General features: G+C 42.1%; 1 protein-coding gene and 1 long non-coding RNA gene across 4 annotated transcripts in view; one reads left to right on the top strand and one right to left on the bottom strand.

The window, feature by feature from the left end:
- GREB1 (growth regulating estrogen receptor binding 1) overlaps positions 1–21,056 on the bottom strand; it is a 159,861-nt gene that overhangs the window by 6,158 nt on the left and 132,647 nt on the right. For all 3 annotated transcript variants that reach the window (XM_090032020.1, XM_090032003.1, XM_090032011.1), the window contains 7 exons: positions 17,318–17,420; positions 12,216–12,374; positions 10,321–10,463; positions 9,459–9,620; positions 4,245–4,449; positions 3,077–3,251; positions 2,457–2,675 (listed from right to left, as the gene is read on the bottom strand). In XM_090032020.1, coding sequence (XP_089888146.1) covers positions 2,457–2,675; positions 3,077–3,251; positions 4,245–4,449; positions 9,459–9,620; positions 10,321–10,463; positions 12,216–12,374; positions 17,318–17,420 — 1,166 coding nt within the window. The remainder of the gene's footprint in view (positions 1–2,456; positions 2,676–3,076; positions 3,252–4,244; positions 4,450–9,458; positions 9,621–10,320; positions 10,464–12,215; positions 12,375–17,317; positions 17,421–21,056) is intronic.
- On the top strand, positions 1,756–20,855 carry LOC149872639 (uncharacterized). Its single transcript, XR_016440176.1, has 3 exons — positions 1,756–1,872; positions 19,469–19,605; positions 20,674–20,855. It is a non-coding gene; the product is annotated as an uncharacterized LOC149872639 (long non-coding RNA).

Genomic DNA, 21,056 nt, shown 5'->3' on the forward strand with positions numbered 1-21,056 from the left:
AGGCATTGAGATAAAAGTGTGAGGCCACACCAGATGAGGTCAAGAGAAAAATTCCCACTGACTTCAAAAGAAGTGGTTGAAGCCCTAGATTAGTGAGAAAGAAATACAGATTTTCTATTTCTCCTGTAGAATAAGGAGCATGTGTTGGAATTTGCAGTGTCCCGCTAACGAAATTCCGTCAGTCTGCATTAGCGGGGCCAAGCATTCAGAAGCAGCCATGCCTTCATTCAACACAGCTACACAGAAATATGAATGAATTATGCAAACTGAGACCAAACTACTCCCCACTTTAAAGACTTCACTGTACCAAGTGTGGCCCACACCATTATATACAGAACTCATTGGAAACCACTGGTTCTGGTCTAGGTTTGGCCTAGACTTTTCAGCATAAACATATAAGCTTGCATCTAAGAAGCATCTAAGGTTCCCTGAAATTTGAACTTGCTTTAATATTTTGAATGTATATCTTATACAGTGAACCAGAATGATTGTTCTGCCAACTCAGCAGGTATACAATTCACAGCCAGAATCACAATCTGGCCTTTTGTTTTTCCTCATCTCAACTCCAAAGTTAAAAAAAAAACATGCAGCAAGTGGTTTTGTAACATATTCTAACTGTTAAAATTAAGATTATAGTTAAAGTGGATTTAGAGATCAATGGAAAATCTGGCATTTGAAAATGATAGCTCTGATGTCACTGATAATTGTATAGGTCTTGTGTATCTCTGCCTGGCTTGGCTTTGTGTCTCTTTTCATTTTAAATGCAACATTTCCTCTATACCAGTTCATACTTGGATTGACACAATGCTGATAAAACCTCACTAGACAGCCACACACAGGACAATGAATAACCACCAATGGTTCAACGTTGCAGGCACAATAGTACGTATTCTTGCTTGGCACTGTTTTATTGTATTACTGTTCCCTTTGATTAGCATTTGAGAGGGCACAGTGCAGGTAAGGTGATTTACTGTGGTTCCACAGGCGTAAGTCTGAGCACTTGCTAAAGACCACTCCCAGTTCTCCCAGGTGAGACTGGATTCCTCGTTGCTCAGGCTGGGGACTGATATGACTGAACAGATGACTGAATATGATACTAGTCACCTTGCTTCCTTCTGTACCAAACAGTACAGAAACTGCTGTGCTATATTCAGACTCAGCCACTGAGTTCTGGGGGACATTTCTTTCAAAAACTTATAAGTTACCTTATAAGTTAATGCATCATATGAAAAAATACAGTTTTATCACAGACTCAAGAGCCTAAGAATGTAAGTCTATACAATGGGAGGCATAGTCACAATGTTCTTGAAAGGGCCCAAGTAACAAACATGGAGCCTGAAGCTATCAGTACATTCATAGAGCACAGGTGTTTTCTCCTCACTGTAAGTAAATCGGGAACCAGAGGTCCAAATCCCATTTTGCCTGAAGGCATCTAAGTGCCACTTTCATCTAAATGTAGCCATATAAGAAGTATTATTGCTACTTATGCAGAATGTAGATGCTATTCCCACATGCATGGCTATATCAGTACCTGTCTCTATCTCTTCCACTACCTAACAAAGTGCCTCTTCTTAAAGTCAGCTGATAGGGGATCCAAGAAGGGGTCACAAGGAGGAGAGAAAGCTGAAGGAAGCCTCATTCTGTGGCTAAGGGTTGGGGCAGTGCCCTGGAAGAAAAGAGTGTGCTCTGGTCCTTGCTTCCAGCCTCCACACTAATGTTTTTGTATCTTGTGTTTTATAGTCATCTGATGAAGTGGAAAGATAGCAATGGGGGAGGATCAACCATCCAGAGCCACAGAGTGAGCAAGCTCTACCACCAAGTTCTCCCACTTCCTGGACCAATGGCCCAACCACAAGGCTAATGAGTTAGAAGGTAAAAAAGTGGTCTACCTGGTATTTCTCTGGCAATGCTTTCAAGGAGTTATGTGGTATAGGCAAGTAGCACGTAGAAAAATTTGAATTAGGATTTGAGCCAGAAAGACTCTTTCTAGAGGTGACAGAGTACTTCAGTCACCAGATCTATTTAGACCAATGTCTGCCATATATGTGGTGCTTTTGTTGCTATTAGTTGGTTCTCCAGACCTGGACTAAAACCACAGAAATGCCTGTGCATGGCACATCTAAGGTCTGTGAAGTAAAACAGTTACTGCACAGTAGCTGACAGTGAATTTAAGATTGATTGGAGTAGGAACAATGCAGTGAATCAATATGAATCCTCCAGCCATATTGTTTTTCTTTGCCTCATCCACTTAAAAGTGTAAATAACAAGTTTAGCTTTTATTTTAGATGGAAAGAGAACCATTTTCTTCAGCCACATTTGATCAGGAATAGAACTAATCAGAAACAATAAAATGTGCCTGTATCTCATTAGCAGTCTCCTAGGAAATATAGTTGAAGTTGTGAAGAAGCTTATAGGATGAAGGTTGTACAAGTTGATCCTAGTCCTGATTCACCCACCTATTCTGGTTATACTGTACATTCTGTGTCAGATCCACGTTCAGCATGATGAAGTCATGTACATGGCAACAGGAGAATGGCTCTTTGATCTCAGCACTGTTGGTTTTACTGGACCATTTCCGCATCCCAATTAAGGCGTAGTGAGTGACATTAGGAGTTGATTCAATATGTTGCAGAATTTGCTTCAAGGAAACATTCCTTTCAGTCCATGTATATTCACTACAAGAGATTGGGGAAAAAAATCCTTTAAACTCCTTTGCTAAATCTCATTGAAAGTGTACCAGCTACTGCCATCATTTTGGCCAACACAGCAATGACTGTGTCACAAAACTCTTAAGCACAAGCCTTTACAACTTCAACTAAAGAACCAAACTATATTGTTCAGGCTGTAGTAGACCTAAAACTATGGTGGACTGGACATAAATAAGGATGAATAACAAGTGCTGACCTTTAGACTACATGCAGACATATTTCTTTGTTACCAGGCAAATTCAATTCCCCACTTTTACACAGAAGAAAAGCCATGCTATTTCAGGGATGTCAATTTAACACCATTATTACGCAACAGGAAAATAAAGAGTTTGGCTGGAAAATACAGTTCCTTAACTGTGCTGTTTTACCTCTTTCTGTCTCCTGAACAATCAACTTCAACAGCATTCCACATAACACAGGAATCATCTGAAATGATAATGAAAGGCCAGATGTCCTGGGGTTTAATCCCCAGTTCCTCTTGCCGATTTCGCTCTAGTTCCAGATTATGGTAAGACAGTTCTTTTATTAGAAAGTGTGCAGCACCTGAAACCAAAAAAGAGTATCAATAAGGAGGCAAACTTTGGATTGGGAGGTATGTGGGTAAGGTCAGGAGTTAATTGTTGTTAACTGGAAGCCTTTTGAAAAGGAAACCATGCAATCCTGAGTGTAGGTGGAGAGTGATGATTAAAGCATCCCAAAGTAAATATACTACCATTGCCTGCCAAAGGCAATTGGATTGCGGGCTAGACATGCTGCTAGGCAGCACTGGATATCAGCTAGGAAACTACTTAGAGGAGTTTGCCTTTTGTGGTATAGATTTAGTGTGTGTTTAAAGGCTGATGTAACAGCTGAAGAATAAAGCAGATAATGGCTAATACCTTAAAATACTGAAGGATAGATTTAACTCCACAACTACCTCCCTCCATCATCCACTTTCACATAATAGTGGATCCTGTTGAGTGAAACAGGACATTCTATATATCCTCATATTCTGAGGATAACACCAGTGAATATTCACCACTAGAATATTCACTACTAGCAGAAGCTGCCAATGAGGTATAACTGAATTAGAGCAGCATTATCTGGGCACCCTTACCTTCCTCCATCCCCAACCAGTACTATACACATATAGAGGTACATTTCTCATTTCTGAGATGCCACCAGATAGATGTTTCATTGCCTTCAGCTGCTGCAAGACCCCCATTAGCTAATGGCCTGTAGCCAAAAATTCACTCTGCTGCATACTATACCTGGAAGAAACTGTCCATGAATGCACAAGTCTCATTCACTGATGCTAACATTATTGGGTTAAATAGAAATTACTGTATGGGTGTTAATGGACTTTGTGGTCATTTGGAGCACAGAATATTGAACTACCTCCACAGTAAAGAAAAGGAAGTTTCTAAAGTGCAAAACAGTAGTGTGGAATATTTTGCTGCCCGGTAGTCACATAGCAATAACCTGAATCACTGTAAAAAACGGTATGTGCATGTGTGTACATGTACATACCTGCTTTATCTTTTCCAATATACCTACCTACACCAGCACTGTTGAAAATGCTTGGCAGAACTAGCATGATGTGGTTTGGCCAGTATTTTTTATATATGGCCATCTCATACTCCTTGACAACTAGAACATGCAGATGACTGGCACCATCCATTGCATGGTAGAGATTGAAAAGTCCATGTTCATGACGCCCAGTAGTGGGAGTAAATGTGGGGCTTTTTATGTAATCTTCACTCTGTAAAGAAATAAAAATGTGGGAGTCTGCATTACGCTGAATTATATTTAAATGAAGAGAGCTGGGTCCTCACTGGTATAAGTGCCATGCCTTAACCACAAATGGGGAGTACCTGTGAAGGTTCAGATTCTGTTTATAAGCAAGGGGCTTGGTTTTGTGGGTTGGAGTAGAAGTCTCTTCTATCTCTACACTACTGTGAGGATCACTTGATAGACTGGTGAAAGGGAAGGTGAGATAGGCATGACCCCAGATGAGATTTCTAAACCTTCCCCTGCCTGGAAGATATCACCCTTTCACTTAGAACTGTAAAGGACTTTGGCATCTAGGCAGGATTTACTATAATCCCCTTGCTCAGTTGGAGCCATCTGAATGGCTCAACCAGGGAGGTATTATCACAGCACACTTAGCACATGCTAGGCACATCTACATGTGTGCTTTACTGCACAGTAGATGAATTTACTGCACAGTAAAGCATCACTATCTACATGTGCATGGCAATTAGCCCATTGTAGATTAATTTACTACACCATTGGAAAGTCCTGTCAGACACAAATACTACCAGACAGTACAGTAAATTACTGTGCTTAACCACATGTGTAGACAGTGCCAGGCCAGCTGGGTCTTGAGGGTGCTTCAGTGCAGGGCTAGCCAGTAGGTAGCTCCCATGCTGAAGCACCCTCATAGCCCAGCCAACCACTCTACAGTACAGGAGTCCTGTTGGAGCAGCACTGGGCTGGCAGGCTGACACACTGCAGCCCCTGCAAGCCTAGGTTGCTCCCACTGGGCTCCATGTGCTAATTGCTCTGAAGTTTTTGCTCCCGGGCATATGTTCAAACAGTGTATATGGGAGTATAAAACTCCAGGGCAATAAACTCTGCAGTTTATTCATGTGCATTAATTGGAGATGTAGACATGCCCACTGATAACATCACATATCTCCCAAAATGCAGTTGTGGCCACTTTATTTTTAAAACTAGGCCAAAGGAAGAGGAGATTATTTTGGTAGCATCCATCTTTTATACAATAACCTAGTGATTAGCACACTGATCCAATAAGTAGGAGTTCAGTTGCCCTCTCAACCATATCTCCCCTTCCATATGCTATGTACAGAAGGCCTAAGGACCAAACTGGGCTTTTGGCTTCCACTGGAGTTCAGGTGCCTACATATTGATAATGACCTACAAATATGTCTGGGGGAACACCAAGATTTTGGGGAGCAACTCTTCAGGAAGGTACCCCATGGGAGGACAAGGACCAATGGGCACAAACTAATAGAGGGAAAATTTAGGCTAGACATAAGGTAGAACTTCTTCTCAGCAGAGGTGGTGCAGTCGCCATCCTTGGAGATGTTCAAGAGGAGGCTAGACAAGCACCTCATTGAGCTACTTTGAGCTTATTAACTTCCAGCCTATGGCAGGGGACCAGACTTGATGATCTTACAGGTCCCTTCTGGTCTATGATTCTATGATTCTGTTAGATGCTGCAGCTTCTAACCTGTAGGCATCACAGTTTTTATTAGACCTGCCCTGGGTAGAAGGAGGAACAAGGAACAAAAAAAGTGAAGAAAAAAAGAATAGAGTAGAAACTATGCTAAGATGAAGAGAAAAACACTTTATGATGACTGTACCTCATAGCACTTTGTATAGGTACATTAAGCCTTGTAGTGAAGTAGGAATGTCACTTATTTTTTACAGATGACGAGGCAAAGCAAGATAAAGTAATTTTTCTAAAGCCTCACAGCAGGAAAATGAAAGAAGTTGGATTCATGAAGGCTGGACATATAGTTACAATACTGCAGCCTTTACAAAACTGGTGGTGCTTCTGCTAACACAAGCTGAATTGGAATTCTTCTGTATGCAGAGAACAAAATCTCAAGTAAAAGATGTTGTGTCACTTCAATTTTAGTTGCAGGCTAAGGCTAGGTGCAGACATTAAAAAAAAACCCAAGGCAGAATTGATCTAAGTTACACGGTTTTCTTTAAGCAGTATAGCATAGGTTCGATTGGTAGAGAACAGGACAGACATTCACCTTTTGGTAGGAGGAGTTTGAATCTTAGACCAGGTTCCACAATTTCTAAACCAGTATATAGGTATGTCTACATGGCTAAGGACAGACATTACTGGTTTAACATAAACTGGTTTAAGTGATGGGAAACTAGTTTACACTTGTAACAGAAAATAAGTTCAGTGCAAAGAAACCAGTTTCAAAATGTCTCAAAATAGTTTAAGAGAGTGGTTTTCAAACTTTTTTAGTTGGTGTATCCCCAGCAGCCAGTCAAGAAGTAGGGAGTCTCCTGGCCAGTTGACAAGTGGGGTGGGGGGGCGGGTCCCTCAGTGGCCAATCGATGAACAGGGGAGGTCCCCCTCCCAGCAGCTAATCAACCAGCGGGGGGGGGGGTTCCTCCACAGCGAAACCGGAAGTGTCCCTGCTTCTCTGTGCCACTGCCACGTACCCCCTGCGGCCTTCCAAGTACCCCTAGGAGTCCACGTGCTCTTGGTTGACAACCCGTGGTTTAAGATAAAACTGGTTGAATCAGACTTAATTGACTTGCATCAAACCGGTTTATGCAATGTCTGTCCCAGACCCCTTCCTAGTTTAAATTAAACCAGAGTCCCTCAGCATCCCAGATGCTTTGCAGCCCTGGGCTGGGCTGTCTGCTCCAGAGAACAAGGCTGGTCCCACCCCTCTGCTTCCTAGCTAGAGCTCTGGCAGAGACTGAAAGCACAGCAGGGTCTGCCTGGCTTCCCCCTGCCCCCCACCCCCAGCCACTTGTTTCTCAAGCAGGGATGCCCCCCTTCCTCCCATCTCCCAGAGCACAGACCCCAGCCCCACGGACCCTAGGCATGTGGTATGCTAGCTAATGCTGAGAGATGTCTACATTTATGTGTGTCTCCAATTTTACTGGAACAGGCAGACAGAACACTGTCTGCTTAGGGCTTTTTGGAGCTAATCAACAGGTCAGCGGGTAATGTCCCACTGTTCTTTCCTTAGAAAAAGTTGTTTAGGAAGAGCTTGAACTAATGAGAGAGGCTTTTGTTTTGTTTATGGGCTGATAAATGCTGTGTTATCAGCCCTCTTCTGGCTCCCTTACCTGTCAGGTTTGCAGACAAAATAAAGAAGCAGGGAGAGGGAGATTGAAAAGCTCAGTATCATCAACAGATGCATGCACTGCACAGCCACCCCACCCCACCCCACCTTTGTCTCAGAGTGCTGGGGGGATGGCAACACCCCTGCCCCTTGAGCAGTGAGCAGGGAAAAGCCTGGGATGGTGTAGGCAAGGTGGGGGTTTACACACCTTCCTAATCAGAGCATTCTGCCGGGGCCCCGGCTTCTACCCTGAGTCACTGCAGGCATGTGCCTGCATTTCTTCAGTCCAGAGGAAATGTCTGTACAGTTGCAAACCAGTTCAACCTAAACAGGTTAAATTAACTGCAAAGATTGAATCAATCCAGGCTCAGGCTTTTTGAATGTCGGTCCCGAAACGATGAGATATTTACTGCAGCACTGCCCAATTAGCTCCACAGTAAACCTCTCAGTGGTTACACATTCACACTATTTAGGGTTCAGTAAAGTAATAAACTCTGCTGTAGGTTAGTACTTCTAAATGCTAGCACTATCCTGCATTAGAGTTTTTTAGTGCACAGCAGTGCACATATAGACACTGACAGGGCTGGGTGGGGCACAAGGGTGCTTCAGTGGGTGCCTGATGGCTAGCCCTACACTGCAGCACCTTCATGTCCCAGCCAGCCACTCTGTAGCATGACAAGCTGGGTTGCAGCAGCCCTGAGCTGACAGGCTGACCCCCCACAGACCCTCTATCAGCCAGGGCTGCTCTGACCCAGCTCAACATGCTGCAGACCCGGGCACACATTCAAATGCAGTGCCCAGAAGCAATAAACTCTGGTGCAATACATACCACAGTTTATTGCTTTGAATAAATTGAATGTGCAGTTGCACCCTATGTGTGTTGAACTTCTGTTCTGTTATAGGTACCAACAAGTTTTGTGTGCCAAACTTCTGTTCTGTTACAAGTATAGACCAGTTTCCAAACACTTAAAGCAGTAAAAGTGTAATGCCTGGCCAAAGATATCTACAAAAAAAAAAACCAAAACCACTCTCCAATGTACTAGACTTGAAGCAAAGATTGCTCCAGTAGCCTAAAGAGAGTGTCCTGGTCAGAAACCGTTCATAGATTTAAGGTTATTGTAAAGCCAACGTTAGAGCTTGGCTAGCATACTCAGACTGATGACCTCAGCAGCTATTTTCTCTAAACATACTAAGAGATGGTTAACATAGCTTTTAAGTCACCATAGAGATTATCTCATAGCCCCTCTTTATGTGAACTGGGGTGACCACTTGTGCAGAAAAGGGTAGGCAGTAATAAATTGCTTCATTTTGGGTAGCCATTTACTCCACATAAACACATATGCTTGATGCTCAATGCTGAGCCCACTCCCATCTTTCAGTATCTTAACCTAGAACCAAGAAAGTTTATGCCCCAGCTGACAGAGTATGCCCCGGACTAGCCTTGATTACATAAAAACAACTGGTCAAGGCTTTGCATCCCAAAGAGTTCTGATTCGTGGCTTCCTGTGTACACAGGGTGATGGAAAGGGAGGAAGCAGCTCATTGCCAAGCCACCCTTACCATTTCTCAACAGCAGGATCAGACATGGAGGCAAAGGATAATCTGATCTATAAAACAGTAGGATCAACTCATCCTCTGACTCTGTAGTATAATTACGGTGGGCAAGGGCGGCACCAACCACAGACACTGATTTAAAGGGGGTTCTGGTATAGCCCGTCCCCCCTACTGGCATCTTTTCCATGACCACTACAGCCTAGCTATAAGGAGCCTTCCTCTCCCCTAACCTCTCCTCCTCCCCACACTCATGCTCTCAAGTGATCAGAATAAATACCCCTATCCCAACCTCTGCCCTTAGCAGTGAAATATCTTACTTTGTCTCTGCTCTGACCGTATGTGACTGAAAATTTAAATATGTGCCTACCTTGTCTGTGACAAGTGGCAACCTCATGCTTTCTAGCTGCCTTCCTGGCTGACTAAAGACAAAATGGTGCTCCTTTGACTTGGGGATGATAAAATGCAGCTGGATCTCCTCTCCAAGCATGGAATAGGAAAAGGCAAAGGCATGTAGAGTGGACTCATAAAGCTGCAGAAGGAAAAAAGAACTATGTTAATAAGCAATAGTCAGTGTTAATAGTAATAGCCAAAGTCTAATTTTGTTTCCATAGGGATCCTAACATAGCACCAAACCAGGCAGGAACCATGTGCTGAGGTACACTGTACTGCATGGCAACAGGTACCTCATGGCAACACCTTTTGGTGTTAGGGAGAGTCATTTGGCTGCATGAAAAAGGTAATCCTGATCCCCTGGCTTGACACCATTGATTCATTCTTTGTCCTTCTGATGGTAGCAAGACTTGAGGACCTTTTCTTTCATGGATGTCATTTGGTATTCAATAGCCTTAGTCTACATCGCTAATTTTTCCTTCCCCACTTTCCACTGGGCAACAAGCTAGAACACTGCTACCCAAATCAATAATTAGGCAAATTTTCTGATCTTCATGACAGCTAGACACCAGGCCAAAACTTGCAATCTGATCCATGCAGTCAGACTCCTGCACCTGTTCATGTCCCCATTGATTTTACTGGGATTCAGTGCAGATGCCAATGTCCAATTGCAATACGAGAGTCCAAATGTATACACTGCTTTTCTATGGAAATGCTTAAAGGACAAATATGCAATGTGTGGACAAGTATTACCAGTACAGGTAATATACCTATAAGAAAAGCTTTATTTATAGATTTGCTTGGATTTCTGATACTAAGAAAATCCAGGCCTGGCTTACCTGATACCTAGGATTGAAGCCCATATATTGATGGCACTGTTCACAGTGGTGGTACGTGTTGTAGACAGCATACTTAGATAATCTCATTCGTGTTGTTTGACGATGCATATACGTGTCCTCCAGTTTTCTGCTCATTGATCTGTCTGCAAGGAAAAAATGGACTGTAATTATTTTGTGTTCCAGGACACATAATATATTTCCCGTGGTGAATAAAGAATTGTGTTAACATCAAATTCTCCAGAGACACTGTGTATATCAGTGGAAACAAAACAAAATATATATTCAGCCTGAACTTAGAATGGTTGATGAATTCCTGTGTGCACTAAGAGGGAAATAGGTAAAAGTAATAATAAGTAAGAAATAAGTTAGCACATTGTCATTATAATTTGGGGCTGATTTCAAGTACAGGTAAGTAAAAGAAAAAAATGGTAATGATGATGGTGATGGTGGTAGTGAAGATAGTGATGATGTTGCATTGTCCTGAACTTGTACTTGAATAAACAGAAAAGAATATGCTGAGAAGAAGACACCTTTTCTGCCTTCAGAGAGCCAGACAGTCTAAAATGCTCCCCTCCCGCACGTTCTTCTTGCCAAAACTGGCATATAGAGAATATTGTTAATTTGTTTCTTATTACATGGCAGTTCTTCAGAATACAAAATACCATTCTAGGGAAAGGATGGCTTGGGAGGATTACTAGGGGATGTATCACAGAAGGATGGTGTGGTGATTTCTGCTGTGAACTGTGACACTGGCTCTGTCACAGATTTCCTTATGACACTGGGCAAGTCACTTAAGGTGCTCCTGTTTTTAAAAAGCCCAGATTGTGCCTGATTTCCACAAATGTTAAACCACCCACAGCTCCACCTGAGAAGTCTGAAAGAGCCTCAGAATGTGCCCCTCAAAAAAAGGTACCAAAAACAGAGGCCACTTCGGAGTAAACTGGTCTCTCTCTGGGCCAGTTTTATAAATGTCTTCATACATAAAGATTAAGACAGAGGCCCTGAGGGATTTACAGAAGCTCTCCAGCCCATTAGGGGCTTAACTCCCAGAGTAATGTGCATTATGCACCCAACTTGCTTAGGCAGTTTTGAAAATCCCACTGGATGCCTTTCTGCCTCTTTAGCACCCTAATCCCTTTGTAAGTCTGGCCCTCTGTGCCTCAGTTCCAGAACTGTAAAATAGGGAAAATAGTATCACACAGATGCTAAAGGTGGGGGGTGTCCACTAACACATGCACAACATCCACAGTTACTCACTTATTTGGGTAAGAGAGCAGCCCAATTTAATTTAATCACTGATGAGAGGAAGGTTTTCACTTTGAACCCACAGATGTAAATCTATCTCAGGTTTGGCAGGACACTGTTATCCTGTGACTGATGCCAGAGAACCAATGAGAAATGGGGTTGGCAGGTTTAGTGTAGTCCTTTGGTGGCAGATATCTACATTGGAAAAACTCCTGTTGCAAAAACTATTACCCCTGTCATTTACTCTCCAGGGGGACTAAGGATTGACTGAGATGGAGTTAAGGGATACAGTGACTGTTTTGTGTTGTCGACACTCAACTGCTTGGGCCTAAACTGAGACCTCTTTTCTCACAGCCCAGAAAAAAGCCATCAAATGGACTACATGGGACCATGGTGACTATGAATCCAATTCCCAAAGCACTCAAACACATAAATAAGTTTACCCACATAAATGATCTCATTGAAACATAACAGTACAAATGAACAAAGTTACTTGGCTAAACAAATGTTTGTAGGATCAGGGCCTTACCAATGAAAAATTACTTCTCTTCCACACCTGATCCCTTTGAAGTCAATGGAAGTTTTGCCATTTGCTTCAACAGGACAGTAGTGAAAGTAAGTAAATAAATAAATGCATTTTAAATTCTGACCTTCGCTGCTTAAGTTCTGCAGCTTTGTACAAATCAGACTTGCGTCTTCATATTTTGGATCGTGAATGGTGTAGTCAAAAGGTATCTTCTTAAATGTCTCCAAATCAGGCCACACATCTCCCGGCTGGTGATAGTATTGATCTGATTCTTCTTTGAGGTCTATAATAGTGAAAAATCCATGTAGTTTACAGTCAGTGAAATGATGTCCTGAGTGTTTTTGATGTGTGAAATCAGTTGAGAGATTCAAATAACTGTCCATGGAGATGCCTCATCCAAAGTCAGCACATAATATGTTACAATTCAACTCTTAACTTCAAAGGACACTGATTTTTCACCCAGCTGGAGCAGTCCTGCACAGCTGATCAGAGAAACAGCACCCTTTGAAGTAAAAACCATATCAAACAGCTGGAGCATCACAGCTGCCTGACTCTGATATGTTCACAAATCCTCATCTGCACAATGGCTAGGAATCTAACCCTATGAACGCTACCAAATTCTTTCTATTGTGCTGTTTTTCCTTTTGCTAATATGGAATGACCTCATTTAGGAAGCTGCTTTCTGCAAAAAAAACCCGTAAACATCTGACCAACTATTCAACATTCTTCATCTTTGAATGCAATTCTGGTTTTTATGCTTGTCATAAGTGTTTCAGCATCTTTCATAAGCTACTGGGAGCATTATGTGCAGTGATGATAAAAGTCCAGTAATGATGATTATTGCCGGTAAGGCCCATTGGAAACATAATTGCATCAAATCAAAACAAGTCTTTCCACTGATTTCAGCAAGATCTGTTTAGTAATGTCATTTGCAGACCTGCGAAGGGCATTTTATGCCCCAAGCTTTATCTGGCATCTCTCCTAACTATACTGTGGGTCCAGTCAAAGATATGACCAAAGAAACTTTCCTTCTTGCATATTCCTCAGACCATCATGGCTATATACTCCATCCTACTAAGTTAACGTCACTGGATATAGGAAATATGATTAGTCTTACTGCAAAATAAAACAGCTTTCAGCAATTCAGAAACTGTATTAAATTAACAATATTATACTTATATCCTGTTTGTACAGGCAGGGTTATAGTACATCTAACCAAAACCACTTTTATCCTGCTTGTAGAGGCAAAGTTATTTCAGTATAAATGTATCAGACTGAGATAGCTATTTCTGTACATGAAGGGAGATAAAGTATACAAGGATAAGCTGTATTTTTATCAATATTCTCACATTAAGTTTATGCTGATTTTACTAAATAGAAAAATTCACATCCAAATTGAAACTTTTTGACAGGTATAAAAATTCTGTAAGCATAGGCCTGCTTTCCAATTTCTCTAAAAGGATGCACATAATTGGTGGTGATAAATCTTCTACTAGTGAGCAGTTCATATATATTTGGGAAAAAAATCCCCAGCTGCTACAAAGTATCATCATTCCACTAAAGTCAACAGTTTGATAATCATTTCCACTAGCTGAGGCTCAGTCCCTTGGAAACAGGCAGAGCTGTTTCCATATAGGATAAAATTCCCACCTGTGCAGAGGACCAGGACATGGCACATGCCCTACTTACATTCCATGTAAGCCCTCAAAACAGGGACTGGAATGAAAATTAAGTGAGGCACAAGCCTTGCATAGCTCCTCTCCTCCTGCTATTTCACTTTTGTGAATAGCTCTTCTGGTTTCCAAGGTACTGGTTTCCAACTCTCAGCCTACCAACAGGAGCTTTTCCAGAGAGAGAAGTTATTGCAGAATAAGCTAGGGTGTAAATTTAAAATAAAATAGCCATTCTGCACTAACTACCTATGTGGACATTCTTATCTCACATTCAAAGTATGCCAGCACTGCCACCCAAAGGTGTAGGCGTGTGATCACAGCTTGCATAGACACACCCGACATCGGGTTTTTTTTAAATAGTTAGGCCAGATACTGCTACTAATATAGTCACAGCAATAGTGCAATTAATGTGACACGATAAACTTCGGCGCAGTTTGCACCACAGTCAGCTGCTCCTGGGTGCAGCACCTACACGTATGCCTGAGACCGCAGAACGTGAGCTGTGGCAGAGCAGCCCCAGGCTGGCAGAGGATACAGGGGATCAGCCCCAGGTTCTGGGTGGCAGCATTGGGCGGCAGAGCGGCTGGCTGGGGCATGAGGGTGCTAAAGTGCGGGGCTAGGTGGTAGGCAGCCACTGCACTTTAACACCATAATGCCCCAGCCAGCCCCTGTCACTGTCTGCATGTGCATTTCAGCACAGTTAAGCACTCTTCTGCAAGATAGTACTTATGGAGTTAATTAATTTACTGCATCTTAACATCGGCACACATGTAGAATGTGATGCTCTACTGCGGATCTAAGTAGTCATCTCCACAGTAAAATACACATGTTTATGCACCCACCATGTGTAAAATCTACCCAAGACACTGGTTAAATACTTGGGTAGTTTGTCCAAGCTTCTGTGGTTACGCTGCTATCAGGACCTGAGATAGCTATTTTAAAGCTAGTTGTGATATGTCTACATACATGCCCAACTACTGCAATTTAGACTTACCCTCAAAGGGTCTTTTTTGCAGTTTAGCTTCCAAAGTAGATGAAACTGCTAAGTAGATGAAAGTACTAAATTAATGTGTCGTAACTTGTGGTACCGCACAGTTGCATCGGCACGCAGGTTTTTAGGGATGCTTACTGTATAGTAGTCTGATACTACTGCACATGAGCACATTCTCAGTTTTTGCCTGGCATGCTACTGAACAGTGTTGTTAGACTACTACACAGTTAGAGTCTCATGTAGATGCACCCACAGAGATTTAGTGCCCACTAGCTATTCTGGGCTACTTCCCCAGGTAAAAAAAACCCCTTAGTTAGTACACAGCAGTTATCTTGCTGAGGCTGTGGAAGTATGTGATCAAGCCCTGCTGTGGACTCATGGCAAAAGACTAACCCAGCTGTATATGGGTGCCTATTCATTTAGGCTAGAGGGGCAAAGAAGGCTGGATGCAATGCCAGCCATATTGCTTCCTTGTGTACCACTGGCTACAGAAACTGGTGCACCTGAACAAAAGGAGCCCGATGGGCAATGAGGCTCGGAAGGAATTCTGACTAGACTTGAAATTAATGCTGAATGTGACTGAGTCAAAGTAAATAGCTGAGTGTCAAAGATACATGTGCAAGTAGAGGAGAGTAAGGAATTGACTGAAAGAAAAAAAAAGGCCAAATTGAGAAGAACTAGAAAACATTGTATCATTCTGCCACATGATTATAAACCTGTCAGTGTTTCTATCCAAACCTTTTCTGCATTTTCACACACAAATTTAGTCCAAGCTTAAAATCAACATGTTATTTCTCAGGGACAAATAGTTTTTAACATATATAAATGCTGTTACTACGTCTTCAAGAAGAACAGAGATATGGATCTGGAAGACGGGAGAGAGCTATGTTTCAAATGGTGAGTAAAACAAACTGGCAATAAGGTAGGGCTGTGCAAAGCTTCAGGAGTGATTCAATTCGGAGGAGATTCGGCCCGATTAGGAGGCTGAATCTCTGAATTGAATCAGGGGGCTAATTAAAGGTCCAAATCAATTCAAAGCTTTCTGAATCTTCAGAAAAGATCTGGAGACCTTTGTTGATTCGGGCAGTCCCCACTGGCTGCAGCAGGGAGCTGCAGCTGACTCCGAACTGGTAAGTACTAGAGGCAGGGGAGCAGGGGCTGGGGGAGGGGACCATGGGGGGACTCCTGCCAGCCCTCCCAACCCCCCTGCTCTCCCAGCCCCTCCAGAACCCCCGTCCGCTCCTCCAGCCCCCTCCCCATGGCTGCCCCTGCCTACCCCAGCTCCCAGTACTGTAAAGAAAAGCCCCAGTGCTCACCAGGTGCTGCCAGGTGGGGAGGCAATCCCTGCTGCCCCCACTGCCCCATGCTGCATGGGGGGCTCTAAATGAGACCCATGACCCCCTCCCTCGCTCCCCCTGCCCCCCCACAGATGCCCCACCAGGGTCAGCTCTGCCCCTTTAAGAAACAAAAAGCCCCAGGACTCACCACTCCTGCAGCAGGGCCTCGTTTAGAGCACCCCACATGGTGCAGGGCAACGGGGGCAGCGAGGATCACCCCCCACAGGCAGGACCGGTGAGTCCCAGGGTGGGGGGGGTCTTAAAGGGCTGGAGCTGGCCCAGGCGGGGTACCTGTGGGGGGGCTGGGGAAGCAAAGGGGGGGTCGGGGGCTCATGCAGAGCTCCCCATGCAGCTTGAGGCAGTGGAGGGCAGCGGGGATCTCCCCTCCACCCGGCAGCACCCAGTGAGCACTGTTTTTTAACTAGTACCTGAGCTGGGGCAGGTGGGACAGCCATTACCAGGCTGGGAGAGGGACAGGGACGGGCCTGCCTGATTCAGAGATTCGGATGAATTGAATCGGGACAGTGATTTGAATCACCGAATCGAATCGCTGTCCCCTGAATCGACCAAATCTGAATCTGAAGTGAATACTAGCTGCTTTGCAGAGGCCTACAATAAGGGAATAGACAGACAAATGTATACCCTGAGGTAACTTACATTGGTTTTATATAAGTACATTAGTATAAGTATGTAAGTATATAGTTATATATAGTATATAAGTACATTAGGAATGGGAAAACGCCCAGCCATCCTCAGGTACCTGCAAGTAGCAGACAGCTATTACTGTACTTGGCCATTAGGTGGTGGCAGAGCAGGTGACCGTCTTTGCTTTTACTAAACATCCCTGGGACAGATATGGACAGATAAAACCTAGCCTGTTGTAACTTATGCAAGTGGAGTTTTACTGTGATTATTTCAAGGGTAATTTATTCACTGATTCAGATGAAGTTACCCCATTCAGGGATCGTCCACTACTTTTTTACAAGAATGTAAATGATATATGAGTATACCAATTATACTAGTAAAAATGTGTTATCAGTCCATGTCTTCAGATTTCAAGTCATGGATCTTACAAAAGAATCATAAATGGCTTGTAGTAATGTACATAAATTACAGCTTGATGGTGAAGAGCACATGATAAACTAGTCAACCACAGGTCAGACTAACAGATGGATTTTAAAAAATAAAAGCCCCAGAAACAAACATTGCTTCATCAATAACTTACTAATATTGATCTCTTCCTCATCATAAACATCCACTTCTGTCAGTCTGATCAGCATTCTGGACAAGATACTGAGGAACTGAAGATAGGCACCCGTTTTTCCTATCTGTAAATACACAAATCAGAAACTAAATAGCCATTTCCCATCAATGCCAATGTCATCAGTTTGGAAACTTGAAACCAGAAATGGTGATGACTGACCAAGCCTAAAAGTATGTTGAAGCTTTTCAGTTCTGTTGCATCTACATTGCTATTTCTGTACATTCACAAGTCTATATCACATGCACCTTATATGCAAGATATGATCATGCAAAACCTATCTTGCCCATATGCCTGTTACAGGCACGCATATCTGCAAACTCACCACATGCATCTCCTCCCCCTGAACTAGAATAAGCATGAAAAAATAACTTTTTTAAAAGCCAAGAAAAAAGAATTAAATTTCAGAAGGAAAAGCACAATATAATTAAAGAATTACCTCAACTATTTCAAGCTTGTACATCAGCAGATCAACACATTGAGAGAACTGTCTATACTAAAAGCAGGGATGAAGTAAGTCTGCAGAAGACATTGTATCACATCTAGACTTCCCTTCTTTGGTCATATATTCTATGCAAAATAATGCAAGCTAAAAATATTTTGTTTTCTCCTTGTGCTTCCATGATGCCATTTTAAAATACCTAAAACATTTCACTCTTCCTTTTTTTTTTGTCCTAAGCCACACCAGATGCAATCATTTTCTCCAATATGTGGATGTACATTGTTGAACTTTCATACAATTTGCTTCTGTACCTGATTTTACCAAGCTATGGAGTACTTATTCCTGGGTGTCATGTATATGAATCAGTTACTACCCTGTCTTGATTCTTGCAAGTACAATTTACATTGCAGTGTAATTTAAAAAACTAATAAGCAATAAATAAGTCATACTCATAAAGTTAAATACATAAATAAAATTATAAATAATTCACACATAAATAGAGAACTTTCCATACTGTGAACCCTTGACTTGAACGGGATTTCATGGCAAGCAGGTTTATGTCAAGGCCCTACAGCTAAAAGGAACAAGCCCCTGTGACTGCATGGATCTGTTTATTTCTAAGATAAGTAAACAAAAATGTCTTAGTCTAGAAGTGATCCCACATCTAGTATTTTATATAAATGTCTACCACTTGGATTAGAGCATTGAGCATACACTCTCTCAAGTCTAGAATTATTTTTGTGTGATTTATAAACTCTTTCAATTAAAGTTTTTTGAAACATCATGTAGATTTCCACTAGTAAGGTCAGCATTGAGTGAATTGGATGTATTCTCAGTATTTTAATAATTATGAGCAACTTAACAGGACTACTGTAGCTGTACCCTATACACTGGCTCAAATTTTTGTTCCACAGACAAAATTTTATAATTTTTACCCTGACAGAATATTTTTTTTCTTTTTCCGTGCTTCAGAATGGTTAGGAAAGCAACAGGCCTACTATTTTTTATTTTAATTAACCTTGTCCTGTAGTCCTCTCACATTGATCTTGAGAGTAGGATTACCTTTTTTCTTGCCAGATAGTGCCCATTCACTGCCTGCATCAAAGAGTTAAATTAAAACGCATAAGAAAATAGGAAAGGAAGGAGGCTCTTGGATCATTGAGTCCAGCTCCCTACATGTGCAGGCAAGCATTTGCTGAAGGGCTCTACCAGTTCCTTCACTCTCAATCCCTTTCTACAGCATGGCCAAAAGGGGGCTTGCATATAAGTATTGAAAAGCACACATAATGGCAGGGGAGTGGTTTGATGGAAAGTTACATTGGTAAGTATTATTGATTTCTTAATGTCTTCCTTTTGTGTTCTCTTAAATCCTACAGTATTCACAGAACTGTGTAGAAAAGGATGTGACAGTACAGGAACAGGGAGCTGAACTCATTCTTTCAACTATAACCATAAAGAACCAATTGTTAAGTGAGGGGTAGCCCATGAAAAGTAACCTCTTTGCATACCCCTATATATAACATAGGGCACTTTCTACTCTTCCCAGGATGTAACGATGCTATGGTTCCTTAAACATGCCTGTGCCTTGCTGGAGCACTTATTTTCAGTTCCAGGCAATCTCTAATATATCACAATGTCAAATGGGCATTCTGTCTCCTGTCTTTCTGAACTAGGACAAGTCCACCCTGAGGCAGGAATGACAGACAACACTGTGGAGGAAAATATCCCAAGAAGGGAAGAAGCAAAGATCTCAAGTTTGTAGGCTGTGTATGGAAGCTGAGGTCTGTGGGGCAACCAAGAGTCCATTAGGGTGAGTTCTACTTTCCTCCTCAGCTATGAAAAACAAGGTCTATGTTTACATCCTTTTATTCAGGGAGACATCCAGCTTGACAAATGAGGTCCACATGTAGGAAGAAAACTAAGTTTAGGTCTTCCTTGCAGAAAGCTCAGTGGTCCAATTCTTGTGTGCCAAAAAGACTCAGTTATAGCATATAATACTGGCTCCAGAGGGAACGTAGCTTCCAGATCTTAGCCAGTGCATTGTTCTTTTCGCAATCACCTATGATGAGATTCTAGTCAAAGAAATGACCTAACTGCTGTCATGTTTATTTGCAGAAGGGTCATTCAAAGAGCTCTCATACCACGTACTGTCAGGTTTCCCTTTTCCTACAAGTTTCAGACATTCTGCAGTGAGATGGTTACAGGAGGGGGTCTCACATAATTAATCCCGTGGTGTAAGTTCTTTGACTGACCACTTTCGTTCTTGCCTATGTTATTCAAAAGTAGCATTTTGTTCCCAACCTTCATATCTGAATAAACCTGGCAAAGAAACCACTCTCTGAACTTTTCCAATTCATTTTCTAAGTGGGAGAGTTCCTAACATACAAATGCAGTGGTTCTCAAAATATGTCCTGTGACACACTGATGGTCCAGTGAAAACATGCCAAGGTCCACAAAGAGCCAGTCAAATGGTGACAGTTTCTTCCAATATCTAAAAAATATTGTATCCACTGATTCAGAGAGATTGGATTGAATATACTGAATGAAGTGTCATTTTATGCTTAAAATGGCAGTGTTTAAATAGCTAATCTCTATTTAGACAAGATGCCCTGGTGCCAAAATCATCTATTTGTCCCTCTTCATGAAGTAGGTAACATAACTCCACACATAATGTAATGGTTAGCAAACAAACTCATGAGCAAAACATATATCTAGCAAGAAATTATTGATTTCCAAAGGGAGAAAGGAAACTCACGTTTGCTGTATATTTTGCTTCACCCCTCTATTGGAAGAGATTCCATGCAACCCAATAAATAGCCAGAATACATTCAGAACTGGTTGGTTTCTAAAAGTCTATTCCCTTTAATTGGTCTTCTAGGTTTTAAAGGGACCCAAGCTGACATATTCCCCAGCATATGAAAAGGAGATTCTGCGCTAACATGGAATAAGGAAGAACCACTTCCATTTTGGAAGAAGAAACACTGTTTATGATTTGTTCCATAAAGTATTCAACATGAAATAAGCATTCAGTCAAGAAGAAGTAGTGGGTATGCAATACAAAACGTGGGGAATATTTTTAGGATTTGCTCTACTTCCCTGATCCTGTGCAAAACCTGTATTTCGAAGGCAGCTGGAAAAAGAAATGAAGCTTCCAAAGCTGGAAATGTTCTTCCAGGGTGACTTCTATGTATCACTTATTCCTTCAACTAAGGGCTTACACTTGTGCAGATTGCAAGTTAAAATTTCACATCCCAGAAAACA

The sequence above is a fragment of the Crocodylus siamensis genome, chromosome 1 (assembly GCF_052110815.1).
Source record: "Crocodylus siamensis isolate JL-2025a chromosome 1, ASM5211081v1, whole genome shotgun sequence".
In the NCBI taxonomy this organism is placed as follows: domain Eukaryota; kingdom Metazoa; phylum Chordata; order Crocodylia; family Crocodylidae; genus Crocodylus; species Crocodylus siamensis.